At 45.2% G+C, this 13,925-nt stretch overlaps 1 protein-coding gene across 19 annotated transcripts in view; it reads right to left on the bottom strand.

Moving 5' to 3' along the window:
- Window positions 1-13,925, bottom strand: part of CAPN13 (calpain 13) — an 81,016-nt gene that overhangs the window by 38,130 nt on the left and 28,961 nt on the right. For 9 of the 19 annotated variants that reach the window (XM_064709559.1, XM_064709547.1, XM_064709546.1 and 6 more), the window contains 4 exons: window positions 13,451-13,512; window positions 12,613-12,841; window positions 12,184-12,300; window positions 8,902-9,147 (listed from right to left, as the gene is read on the bottom strand). In XM_064709559.1, the coding sequence (XP_064565629.1) occupies window positions 8,902-9,135 (234 nt within the window). In that variant the 5' untranslated portion in view covers window positions 9,136-9,147; window positions 12,184-12,300; window positions 12,613-12,841; window positions 13,451-13,512. The remainder of the gene's footprint in view (window positions 1-8,901; window positions 9,148-12,183; window positions 12,301-12,612; window positions 12,842-13,450; window positions 13,513-13,925) is intronic. The other 10 variants (XM_064709553.1, XM_064709555.1, XM_064709556.1 and 7 more) reach the window with 4 other exon arrangements.

Here is a 13,925-nt window from a genome sequence, read left to right as displayed (position 1 = left end):
AAATGATGAGGCTTTGTGGCATTTTCACCAAGACTTTTCAGTTTTGGCTGGAAGGGGGAAGAAGAGGGAGTTCAGGGAGGCACGTGATCTCTTCTCAGAGTATCCATGAGCCCAGCAGTGAAGGCAACCATATGGGCTGCAAGGCAAGCACTCTGCCTGAACTCATCCCCCCAGGACAAAGCTCTCATCACTGGCTTTCCCCGGACCACTGAAGGCTTCATTATGTATTCAAAAAGAAAGAGAAGTTCAAGTTCAAGCCAGTTCATCCTCTAGAGCATGGTCTTACCACAGAAGTACTGTTCATCTAAAGGGCAAGATAGAGAATTAATCTGAGAGGTGGAATGAAAGTGTCCTGTACATGCATTTAGCTCTAAAGTTCTTTTCATAATTGCTTGACAAGTCCCCAGAAGGAGCTGGAGGTGAGTAGTGTAGATGTAGACCACAGGCAGACATGCAAAGGACACAGTCAAACAGTTCTGTGAAAAATTGGAAGCCTGAGGTGGGATTTCCTGGGCAGTCTGGCTGCAGGCTGCTCTGGCTGAGTGCTGGCCACTTTCCCCTACATTTCTCTTCTAGCCCAGCATGATCCTGAGTGCAGGCACAAGGCCACTGAGGGTTAAGAGGCTGGAGCTGTTTGCAGAGGCACCTGGTCAGCTCACCTGAGCCCTAAAATAACATCCCAGCCCTGTTTCTGTTCCTGCCACAGATCTTTCCCTTCAGCCACACTTTTGTTGCTCCCCCCTGCTGCAGCTCCACCATCCTTACACATCCCTGCCATTGTGATTAATGGTGCTCCCTGTTCAACACACACAAATTATGACAAATAAAAAGGCTGCTATTTATTGAAAGCCAAACTGTTCTCAGCTGGACAAATGTTAATTCAGCAGCACTGCTGTGCCTGTAATAGTGTTGCTGTGGATTAAGAAATAAACACTGTACCACAGTTCCCTGGGCTGAGGAGGGGTCAGTCACAGCAGTGCCATACATCCCATAACCACAGGAAACCTCCACAGAAATAAGGCACTTTGGATAAGGAGGGGAGGCAGAAAAAAGGACAAAGTTAGTGGAGGGTCTGGAGCACAAGGCTTATGAGAAGCAGATGAGGGAGCAGGGATTTTTTAGCCTGAAGAAAAGGAGGTTCCACATCTGCCTGAAAGGAGGTGGTAGCCAGGCTACAGAGTCTCTTCTCCCAGGTAAAAAGTGACAGAACAAGAGGAGATGGCCCAGATTGTGCCAGGGCAGGTTTATGTTGGTTACTAGGAAAAATTCATTTACCCAAAGGGTGGCCAGGCATCGGAGTAGGCTGCTCACAGTCACCTCCCCTGGAGGTATTTAAAAGACATGTAGATGGCTTGGCAGTGCTGGATAATGGTTGAACTCTCTGATTTAAAGGTCTTTTCCAACCCACACAATAGAAGCTGTGCTGGGCCGCACCAGAGATCTGACATGCAACGACTTGTCTCCAACAGATTGGAGAGGGAGAGGATAACTGAGCAAGCCAAAATTAATAGGAAAAATCAGACTACTCTCAAGGGGTCTGCTTGCACTGACAGAACTCAATTCCCTGCTTTACAGCAGAATATCTCAATTCTTAATTGCCTGATTTCAATACAAATGCATTTGTTGCTTATAAAAGCAGCCATGCTCTGCTCCAGCTCTCTTTTGCATTGGAAGAATGAGCTCACCAGACTCCACACAGGCGTGGAGCCCACAAACGTCACAGCCAAGTTCTGCTGGAGGATGGACTGGTGTCAACAACCAGACAAAAACAGAAACCAGCTCAGGTTTTACCTGAAACCTGTTTGCTTTGTGTGGTTCATTGCTAAAATAAAGGAGGCAAAGACAAAGGAGGCAAACAAGGGAACTAGTCCTGGGTACCTGGAGCCTTTGAGTTTCCTTGGAGGTCTTGGAACCCCCCCCGGGATCATACAGTAAAAGCTGGAAGTACCATGGTGTTACCAACTACCCTCCAGCCAACACAGCCACGTGGTTCTGCCTGAGACACCCCAGCCTGGGAAGGGAAGCAGGGCAGTGAGCAACCATCACAGCAGCGCTGCTTTCCAACCCACCCAGGATGCACAAACTCCCCATCACCACCAGCTCTCCCCAAAGACCAACGGAGTTGGGATATACTATGCAAACAAACATTTCCCAGCTTGCAGAAAGACAGATGTCATGGCTGGTGATGCCCTGCAGCTTCCCCAGCCCTCAGGGGTGAACTCCAAGTGGAGGTCAGGTGCAATCAGCTGAGTAGGCAGGGCTGAGGCAGTGGCAGCCTGGGGATGCTGCTCCTGTTCAATCACCCTGATTGCACACGCACACTCAGAGGAACAGGGTGGATTGATTTTGATTTTCATCACGGAGAAACACTGAACAGGATCCAAGAGCCTCCAGGCCCCTGGGAAGGGCTGGAGCTGTGAGCTCCAGCACAAGCAGCTGGTGAGCAGCTTTGGCTCCTGCCAGGGACTGCTGGCCCCAAAGGGACAGATCTGCAGGACACCACTGTCCCTCGCTGCCACACATTCCTGACTTTCCTCATTAAAACCTCTCGTGTAACAACTTTCATTTCTTTTTCCTCTTCTTTTTGTTTTTGCCAGGTTTTTCTTTATTTTCCCTCTCTTCTATTAGAGACAAGTTTTTGGTTTTACTTCAAATTGTTGTCTAAATTCTTGCCTGAATGAAATCTGTTTTTTAGTCCCCTCCAGCTACAGACGGGCCAAGGCTGATAAAGTAGGAAATCCAGCTCAGTTTATCCATCCAGAAAGATGCTAAGTTCAAAAAAGTTTTTAAAAGGTCCATTTTTAAAAGTCAGTTGCTGGATTCAAAATTCCTTAATGCTGATGCTAATTCTTGGAAATTTCTGGGAAATAAATAACAGGCCAAGGAACAAATAATCACCAAAAGCTATGCAGGATAACAATAGATACTCTGCTCCTGAAAGGTGGTTATGTTTCCTTTGTGGAGGGACAGAGGAACGGAATTAAAAACATGAGCAAATCCTTTTACAAAGTGATTGATTCAAATAATGGATGATTTTCCCAGCTAACAAGCATTTGCTCCATAAGTATAATTTTCTCCAATGTTTTTTAGGTGCTGAGTGCAGTAGCACAGGGCTCTGCTATGAGAACAAGGTGAATCCCTTGCCTGAGTTCACACTGCCTCTTTCTGCACCTTCCATCCAAGGAATCTTTTGGACACTACTTTCCTCATCCCCTTGATGCCTTGTGAAGGCTGATCTAGAACAAAGGCTAGACAGAGTTAAAGAATAAAGCAGGGATTTATTAAAAGGCCTCAATGGATCCACCTTGGGCAGCACAAGAGCCCAGCCAAGATGAACCCAAAATGGCACAAAATGGATGATGGTCACGAGGTCTCACACTTTTATAAGTTCTGGTCCATTTGCATATTGGAGTTAATTGCCTAGTTATTGCTTTAGCTTATGAAATCCCATCCTTCTTGTTTTTCTCTCTTCATCCTGCCATTGATTCTGCTCTTGGGCCTGAGATCTGGATATTCTGTCCCTCAGCTAGAGAAGGAATTGTTTTATCTACCTGCTCTATGAAGAGAGCTCACCATCCCCTAATATGGAGTTCAGAACTACACACCGAAGGGGTAAAGACTCTGAAAAATATAAAAGCTAAAACCTGAGGCATCAACCTGACCCCAGACACCTGAGACAAGCACCCAAGGAGTCCTGCCCTGATGCTCTGAGCAGGCTGATGATGCAGACAAAGCCCCTGCCAGCTGTTTCAGGCAGTCCTTTCACCAGGCACATCCCCACAAGTCACATCAGAGGCACTCAGGGCACTCCCATGCTGATCCTCAAATTCCCACTGGCCACCCTGCAGCTTTTCTTCCAGCTGCCCCCACACACAACTCTCTGTGCTAATCAGAGGACAGATCCTCTTATGCCAGCTCCTGCCCAGCATCCCCTCATTCCATACGGGAGCTACAGGGTCCCCAGGAGACCAAGGGTGAGCAGAGCAGGAGGAGCAGTCTGCAACCTTGAAGACCCTTCAGAAAAGCCTTCAGCAACTTCACCCTGTGCCCATTTTGGCCTTCTTTTAAAGCATAAACACTGAGATCATGGACTATCCTTCACATTTACAATGGGCACCATACTGAGCCCTGGTGTACAGGTGGTAATCTCTCTCCCTTCACACTTATCATATCTGAAAATATAACCAATGTTAGCAGAAGTAAAGCATTCCACATTTAGCATCACCACAATTCACGTCATCTGGACCATCCTCCTTCAATTTCTTTTTGCATCTGCACAGTACGATGCGCTATGATCAGGACAGAGAGAAATCTTTAGTCTGAACATTAATTGAATAAAAATGCATATTCTGCAACAGTTAATCATTCCATGGCTTCCTCGGTTCCAATCAATAGCTTGTGTGAAGGAAAAGCAGCGAACAATGAAAAAGAATTGTTCTGAACATTTTAAAAGGAGCATCTCAGTTTTCAAAATCTGACATAATTCTTCATGGAGAATTTCCCTTTGATTGATCTTTAGAAAAGCCTAGCTATAGAAAATTCTATATTCAGTCTAAAATAGAGCTTCTTTCAATTTCTCAAAACTGTTGGTGAGCCAAAGGAATAGTTAATTGTGAGGTCCTGCTGTATTTGCTCCCTTCAGCCTGACCTCTAGTAATGCTTGAAATACCACATGCAAAACCTCTGCTACAGATTTCACATTTCAATGGGCATAGATTGTGGGCCTGGGGATGCAAACACAGCCTGAAGCAGTCTCCATCTGATGGGAAACTGTAACTATTGCAGAGCTGGGAAAAGTGACATTTCAAATGTCATCTTGGTGCTCCTGATCCACCTTCCCTCTCTTTTTAGGCACATGCCTATTAAACAAGATGAGTTTACAAGTCAAAAAGTTGTTTCTGACAGTCACTGCTGACTGTCACTGTCTGAAACCAAGCTGTTTTCTCTCCACTTTATACATTACCCTCAGATATGAAGACTCCAAACTCTGAGCATAATTGGCAATTCTCTTGACAATGTACAAGGTAAAATAGAAGCAGCATGTTGCTCAGCTGCTCAGTTGGATCTGGAACAAAGACAGCAGTTATAATTGCTATCTACCACTTAAATAACCAGATACTGCACGACAGTAAATGGAGGCTAAGAGATTATTAGGACTGAGATGCCAGTCACAGGTACAATTCCAGACAAATTTATTTTAATGTCAGGGGGAGCTAATGGTGGAGGCTGAGAAAAACACAGACATAGGTTAAATTGGCCATGATTTGTCAGCAGGATACAACTGCACTGAGTCTCTGGGAGATGCATTCAGGTTGGAAACAGTCTCTCCTGGGGAAATTACAGGTATCTCTGGGCTGCGTTGTTTAGGTAGCTTAAACACCTGGGATCACATATCCTTAGAGTTAGCATTGCAATGGCCCAGGAACAAAGAATGTACAAACATTTCTGCATGGGTGAAAGTTGCCCAACCTGGTATCTCCTGGTACCTCCCTCTTCCTCCTGGGGGAACAACTCCCAGAGCCAGCGGGATGCAGCATTGGCCTTTCAGGATTTATGAAATGCAAACACAACTTTATTTGCCTCCTGACCCCCTCACTCCACACATCTGCAGCTCTAAAAATGAAAAGGAAAGGCTGCAATTCAGAAACACTTTCTACCCCTGCTTCATTCTGTCAGGAAAGGGAGGCCACACTCTGATGTCACCATGACACAGCATGGCTGTTGTGGTGACATTTGAGAATTTCTGGTTGCTCTCCTCAGCCCCTTTATCTCGCATCTTGTCTGGCAAGGTGAAGCCTGCATGGTTGGGAGACATCTGCAGGTGAAAATTTTGGCCAAAAATTTTGAGGGGAAAAAAATGGGGTCTTCTTCAGCACTGGAACCCTGAGTTTCTGTTCCAGATGACCCAGTTGAGCCAGCAGTCTCAACTTCTGTCCCTTGTTATAGAAGGGCAGCTGGTGATACTGCTTTAGTCTCTATAAAAGAACAAAAGGGACACAATGTTTTTGTGTCCCTTTTTTCAATGTTCACATAGTGAACCCTGGACCATGAGCATATGGTTGAATTTTTTGAAGGAGAGCTCTGGCAAAGCCAAGGATTTTGATCCTGCTCCTTCCTGAAAAAAACCAAAAACACTCTTGAAAATTGTTGGCTGCTGTAAAAAATTCTTCAGAAGGGAAGTGCTGGGATGGAGAGGACATATGTAAATTTTTGAAACCAATTGCACAAAAGCTTTTATTCACAACCTTAGTATTCATGGATTCAGCAAAATAGAAGGGAATTCTCCAATACCTGCCTCACCTGACAAACTTCAAGCACCAGCAGCAACAGATTCTGCTTTTGGCAAGGAACGTCAGTCCCTTTGCACATGAAATAACTATCAGGATATTAGAGTGGGATAGATGTTCATCCCACAGCATAGTGCCTCAAAATCAGTGGTATTTGGGTTTCTAAGTCACTTTGTATGCTTTTGTAGTCCTACACTTCTCTGCTGCAAAAGCACCGGGGTGTTAGACTTAAGAGAACTGTATCATAACATTTTATTCCAGTTTATTCATCTTTAAAATGCCCCTGGAGAGTACTTTCTAATATCTGTGTTTGTCTTTTCTGAGTCTAATGCTCAGTTATCTTATTTTTTCTCTCTCAGACTGGAAATAGAGGCAACTAACTCTTCTCCTCTGCATTTTTAGTTACTTTCCTAATACAACCAACTTTCCCACCTGCTGTGAACCCATGGGCAGAGTGCTGGTGTAAAAAACACAGCACCAGCTGCACTCTCACCAGACACAGACTTTGAAGGAAAACTGCCTAAGGAGAAGCCCGGAAATTCAGCCTGTGGTGGGAGCAGCTTCTGCAGAAGATGATCTCTTCATGGCACCTGCACAGAAGACACCCAAATATCTGCACCCAGCACCTCCACACCTACCATGTGCTGTGTTTCCTGCCTTTCCATGTGGGCATCCACATTTAGCAGCTCTGCAGGCTCTCCTGGCTGCTCTGCTTCCCTTCTGGGATCCATGAGTTTCAGCATCTAAGCTGGCTGCATCCTCTGCTGCTGCTGTGCCAAGGCCACCGCGCTGCCAAGCTCCAGCACACCCTCGCTGCCCTAACCCATCTGCCGTCCAAATAAATATTTTCCTGTTGTTTCCTGCTGTCTCTTTACAGTCTCACAGTCACTGTCCCTATACCCTGAGGCACTGTCCCAGCCCAGGGAAGCCAAAGGCCCCAGGCACGCACGGTGTGCTCAGCAAAACCCAGAAAAGGGGCAGCACATGGCTCATCCAGGAGCTGCACCAGCAGCAAATGGCACACAGCAGTTGGACCACAGGAAGATTTCCTAAATTAGGTCCTGGGATAAAAGAGCTGAGCATGTGATTCCTACCTCCCATTCTAAACTTCCATATGCCAGATGATAACTGCCTTTTAAATGGCAACTGGGAATCAGCACATAAACTTCATCTCCTGCCTTGCCCCAATTACTTTAAAATAGGTATTGCTGAGTCAGTTGCCTGGATTACAGGAATCAGAGATCTCCAACAGAATTTAACAACTTTTCAGGCTTGCACAAAGTCCTCTAGAAGCAGATCAAGGTGGGAACAGAAGCTCTGGTCAGGCTCACAGATGGAAGCAAACTTCCTGCAAGAATGAACCTAATGGAATCATTAATGCTGCAGAGGTCGCGGTATAGGTGAGTAATGTAATAGTTGGCTCTCACAGTTAAGATGGATATTATGTAGATGTTAAAATGCATAGTGATGCTATTGTGATTTATCTCTCCATAGTGCTCTTTCTCTTCCCCCTTTTAATAGCCTCAGTAGGGGGCTTAAAGAAAGTAATTTGTTCTGTCCAGCTGTGAGAGCCAACATTACATTACTCACCTATATCACAATGCCAGTTTATTACCAAAATCTGACCACCAACCAAGATATAAGAAAGTAATCTCCACCAATGGACAGCAGAGAAGGAAATGACTGACAAAAATTTGGGAAGGGCTAAAGATATAAAAAGCAAAGCATCCATTTTGTAGACAAGCACGTGGCTGATAGGTCTGGGAGCTCCCAGAGCTGTAATTTTTCCTTACTTATTCCTTTTGTGTAATTTTTGTTAATGTTTAAGAAACTTTAAATTTTTAAAAGTGGGCATTCATTTCTCACAGGTTATCTTCCCTCCACACATCCCACAGCTAGGATCCCTCCTTACAACTCTGCTTCCCATGCTCCCCTTGAGGTTTACTTTCCTGCTCCACACAGACTTCCCACCCCAGTGTGAAAAATGCACATTATATGATTGGCTTTTCACAAATATGGAAATGAATATTATATGTATTATGTTAGAAAGTTATAATCCTTTTCAGTAGGGTGTTAAATATAGTTTTGGACCATAACATAATATTAAAATAGAAACGATGCTATGTAGGATACTTTTTCTAACTAGCTCAAGAAATTCTTTGCCCAGAGATAACAGCAACAAGACACCAAATTTTCAAGAGAAGAATTATTGCCTCCTTATCAGGAAGAACTAAACTTGGGGGGGGACTGAGATGACTGATTTACAAGATGGGGGGGGAAGTTGACAATAACCAGAAAACATCCTTCATTTGAAAAGAACTTTTGAATCATGCATGAGATATTTGAATGTGCAACAGACTATTGCTTTTAAGGGTTAATCCTTTGTTAGCAACCTATGCTTTCAAGAGGAAAGCATCCAAACATTTGTAATTCTTTCCTTTTTTATTGTCCTAACTCTGATTGTCCAAATTCTTATCGCTCTAATTTGTATTACTATTTTTATAGCCATTTCATTACTATTAAACTCTTAAAATTTTAAAGTCCTTCACCCCAGCGTGCAGGCCCGTAGCCCCTGGCCACCAGTGCCCCCAAGCTCCCCAGGTCTGGAACTCACCGTGGGCCTCTTCCATTGGATCCGCCAGAGCTTCTCCTGTGGGAGCAGGCTGGGACCGATGGAGCTGACGTGGGCAGGGAAGGTGGAATCCTCAAAGAGCAGCCCTTGGCTCAGGCACGAGGCTCTCAGCTCTCTGAAGTCCTGGCTCTTGAATTTCCTCAGGTTCTGGGGGCTTCCTGCGGCTCCTGAGGTTTGCCAGCCCTGCTCTGGCATGGCAGAGCTGGGGGCCAGCATCCTGCCCTTTTCCTGTGGGGGGAAGACAGGGACTGCCATTAGTTTCCCAATCCAAAGTGGTGCATCAGGAGTGTGTGGGATAACCCCTCTCCCTCCCATCAGGAGCTGCAGCTTGCAAAGCTGAGGGCAGCCACAGTGACAAAATCCTTATTAGCTGGAAATGCATGGGCAAGGAGCAGTCGTCAAATCCCGACTGGTTTATCTTAAACCAGGGCTGTCAGTGCTACAAATTCAATTTGGAGTCTTCCCCGAGGACAGAGAGCAAAGCTGTTAGTGAGCTGCTGTGTGAGCACTGAGGTACAGCTGCAATATAAGCCAGCACAGCAGATGGAACAGGAGCTGCACACACAGGGTAGTGGGTGTGAGAGCAGGGATGATGCCCACAGGTACCCAGGAACCTTTGGGTCAGGAATCACAGCTGTGCACAGGATTTCAAGCTGCTGTTTAAACTGGGCAGTCCCTGAATGGCTTCTCCAGGTGTTCCAGTCTGAAGCAGGGTGGAACCCCTCTCTGTTTAAAGGGACACTTTAGGAAAATTACGATTTCATATACACAGTGAAACCCTGGACTGAGCAGACCTGCTAATACACCTGCTGGCACAGCTAGGGATGGAAGCAGGAGCCAAAATCTCCCTGTTGAGCTCTTTGTCCCTTTATAGGCATCAAAAAGAACAGCAGGAGTCCTGCCAGCAAAGATCTACTTTTCTTCCTGTCCTGGGTTCCTAGCTGTCACGTCATGTAAGAAGACAATCTCTACCACTGCCATTTCTCTCAGGCATTGGATCCCTTGCTCTATGGTCTTTCACTGTGTTTGTTGCATATAAAGATCATCTGCACACAGGTATCTTTGTGCTACACTGTCCAAGACCCGTGCCCAGAGGCTGTGTGGATTAGCCCCCCTCATCATTCCTTGGTTGATGACAGGATCCTGTGACAGGGATCCCAAATGCCTCGCTTCAGTGCCGTCCAGAATCGTAGCCTCACCTGCAGCATCCCAGAGATGGACTAACCAACTAATTATGGATTCATCAGGTCGTCGGGTGTAATCCTTCCTTAGGCCAGCAAGGTCCTTCAGGGAATAAGACTCAATGTTGGATCCTGATGCCGTGTCAGTTGCGTTAACTTTGGCTTTTGTATCAGTTGGTGTTGAGGGTCCTTCCCCTGGATCATCATCATCAGTCACTGGCCAATTGGTTTTGCTGTGTGCTTTTTTCCTGCAGCAACTGCCAGTGGCTTAGGCTCACTGTCTGGTTTGGCTGCTGGCTTCGAGCCTGGGGTGACTGTGGTAGCTGCTGCTTTATCTCCCTGCCCCCCTGCCTCTGTCTGCTGCCCTACAGTATCTAACACAGTGTGATAAGCATAGGCCAGGGCCCAGCTTATTGCAATTAGCCTTTTCTCTTTAGAATCGTCATGGCACTTCTCTTTTAGATATTTCCCCACTTCAGCTGGGTTCTGAATTTGTTCCCGTGGAAAATCCCAGTCTACAGGATCAGAAAATTCCTTCAGGGTTTGGCCTATATTTTCCCATTCTCCACACCACTCAGGATTTTTCACGCCTGCGTCCGCTTCTGGGTCAGGGGTCTCACCAGCTCCTCTGGATAGCTCAGCCCTCATTCTAGAGAAGCTGCAGACCATATAGAGGAAGTTTACCAGTTTAAATACCAGAAAGATGGTCTTTTTAACATTCAGGGGAAACTGAACATTCTCAAAAAGTGACATAACAGATCCAAAGGAGAAGAAGGAAAGGAAAGGCTGGAAAGCCTTATTCCCAGCTCCTCCTCTAACAAACTGGGTGCAATTACTAATAAATTCCCAAAACATACTACTGGAACTGGGATGCAGGGTAGGAAGAAGAAACCATAAATATAGTAAACAGACGCCAGTATCTTTGTAAACACCCTATAAATCATTATCACCAAGGCCAGCACAACAGCTATTCCAATCCGTACCCCTCGACCGTAAAAATTACGCGTTATGGACAATAATCCTAGTGACCAGAAAGGTATTGAAACCTCAAAAAGGTCTAGAGACCAGAACCACATGAAGGCCTCCACCCCAAGAGACATTACAAATTCAAGCGGCATGGCTACTGACTGCTTTAATTCACTACAGAGCAAGCACAACCAACATGCAATCAATAGAGCTTTTTTCCACTTTCTCACCCCATGTTGGGCACCAATAGATGCATTTGTCCTGGTTTAGAGCAAATTTGGGAGAGAATCCCCAAAGGGGCTCCTCTAGTAAGGCAGATTCAATTGGCCCCTCTCCCCAACCGGTCGGGGAGAAAACACCTCCTTGGAGAAAAGTGGAAAAAACTGTTTATTATACAACAAAACCTAAACAATACTAAACAGTACTTTTGCCGCTCCAAAAGAGATGACAAACTGAGAAAACCCCGTCCCCGGGCTGCAGCTCAGCTCACTCAGTCTCTGATCAGTCCCTCAGTGCTGGAAATGTCGCGGCCTAGGCCTGGCCTGGTGGGCCTCAGGTGCAGCTGCCGGTGCTCCCCTGGGTGTTCAGTCCAGAGCAGGTTTCAAGAGGTCCAAGGAAAAAGGGGAAAAACCCCAAAAAACCACAGTCCAGGGAACTTCTTTGCCCTCAGCTAGCTGAACTAACTAAAAACAAAATAAAGAGCTCCATCCGCAGACAACACAGTCAGGAGAGGGAATGTGAAGGAGTGAGAGCAGTGTCTGAAAAAAACTGCTGCTTCTTCTCTCCCCTCCCTTCACTCTCTGGAACACTCTCAAAGGTGCAAAACTTAATATTCAATATAAACAGAATGAGATGATTGGGGATTGGGGATAAAAGCATCATATAGTCAACCCAGGACAGTTCCAAAGGGAGGTAGCTCATCTTCCACAGAGACATTGGACGGTGGGATGGGAGAGATTTTAGTGCAGGAGTGGGAGAAGGACACAAGAAAGAGGAAATCTGCACATTTGGAGGGGCCAGTGGCGCTGGGGCCTAAAGAAAGCAATTTGTTCTGTCCAACCAGGGCACAAGTTTTGAGGTGTGCTCCCCAGAATCACAAGGATGCACAGAGACACACCTGGGCACCAGCTCCTGGGGATGCCTCTTCAGATGAAAGGTTCTGCTGTGGTTTCAGGGCTCAGAGAAGCAGCAGGAAGGTTGTGCAGCCTGCTTTACCTCCTGGTTCCTTCAGCTCCTATTGTAAAACAGAATTACATATGGATAAACACATGACTCAGGGTCCCACCCCAGTTTTCATCTTTCATTCCCATTTGCCCTCACAAAACCAAAATATTAACTATCCTGAGCTATATTTCCCCCTTTGCCTCTTTCCCTATAAAAAGAGAAGCCCCTTATCAGCAGATTTCAAAGGCAGAATCCCAGTGATCCTCCTCTGGCATCTTGCTTAAGGATGCCACCACACTTGATCCAGGGATTCCTGCCTCCAGCTTCTGGCTTCCATAAATTAGCACTGGAAAATCCACCACATGCCCTGGGCAAGCCTCACCTCCAGTTAATTAACTTTGCTGTGTTGATTTCTAGCCTGAAGTCACCTAGTCTCACTTTCCAGCAACGGGATGCCATAGCTCTTTTTGTTGGTTGGTTTTGTTTGCTTGTTTGATTTTTTTGTTGTTGTTGTTTAATTTTTTTTTGTAGAAAAGGGCTCTTTTCTACCAAACAAACTTATCTGTAGATCTGAGATGTCCCTGGTGCTGCACAAATAGAGCAGATGGCTCCTGTAAGAGCAAAGCCTGAGGTTTGTATTGTGAATTCTTCCCACATGTCAGAAACAGCTCAGCTGCAATGAAGGTGTTATAGAGCCCCACTCCCCTCCCTACACCCTTTTTACTTAGTCTCATCACCTTCCTCAGTGCTTCAAGTCACTTAGCCCTCCTGGCATGGTAACAACAGCCTAAACAAATAAGTGGTTTTGCATCTCATTGTTTTAATTAAAAGCTCCACAAAAAAAAATTGCAAAACCACCCTCGGCCAGCAAGAGGAGAGAGCATTCCCCTGGGGTTTGCATTTTTTAATACAATGGAAATAAATCTTCTGTAATGTACCATAACACGACAAGGGAATGGCTTCTTAACAAATACTCATTTGAAACTGTGCCCAGGCTCCGTGCATGCTAAGATCTATTTCTTGAAACAGTGTTCCAGCAAAACTGATTACTAATTCCAAAGCTCAAATTAAAATTAACAGAGCTTGAAGGCTGGGTCTGACACGCGTTCCCTCTCTTCTGACAGAGAACAAGAGTTTTTAGCATGTGTGTGTGTGTGTTTAATTACGTTGTTTAACATATTGGGATTAAATTAGCAACCAGACTGAGGAAAATAACACACTTAACTACTAGTCCCTTGCAGGAATATCTTCATCAGCACAGACACAGGAGTTCCACACCCACCTGTGAAAAATGCATGTATTTTATGATTGGCTTTTCACAAATATTAAAATGAACATTATATGTGTTGTGTTAGAAAGTAATGCTGTATTAATTATCTTAAGTACTGTGTTAAATATAGCTTTAGATTATAAAAAATGTTAAAATAGAAACTGTGCTATGTAGGATACTTTTCTAAAGAAAGGAGTGGCAGTGAGATAGCAGCCACAGGACACCTGAATCTTTCAGAGAAAGAGAATTTATTGCTCCATTATCAGAAGAAATGAACTTCTTCCTGCCTCGAAGGCACTGTCAGGATTCAGAGGAAGAAGTTGATGATGACCAGACAGAATCCTGCATTTGAATGGAATTTATGCATCATGTATGAAGTGTATGAATATGGAACAGGTTATTGTTTTTAAGGGTTAATCCTCTGT

Source organism: Zonotrichia leucophrys, chromosome 3 (genome assembly GCF_028769735.1).
Source record: "Zonotrichia leucophrys gambelii isolate GWCS_2022_RI chromosome 3, RI_Zleu_2.0, whole genome shotgun sequence".
NCBI lineage: Eukaryota > Metazoa > Chordata > Aves > Passeriformes > Passerellidae > Zonotrichia > Zonotrichia leucophrys.
The sequence above is the reverse complement of the archived record's forward strand: the minus strand, read 5'-3'. Positions and strand labels throughout refer to the sequence as shown.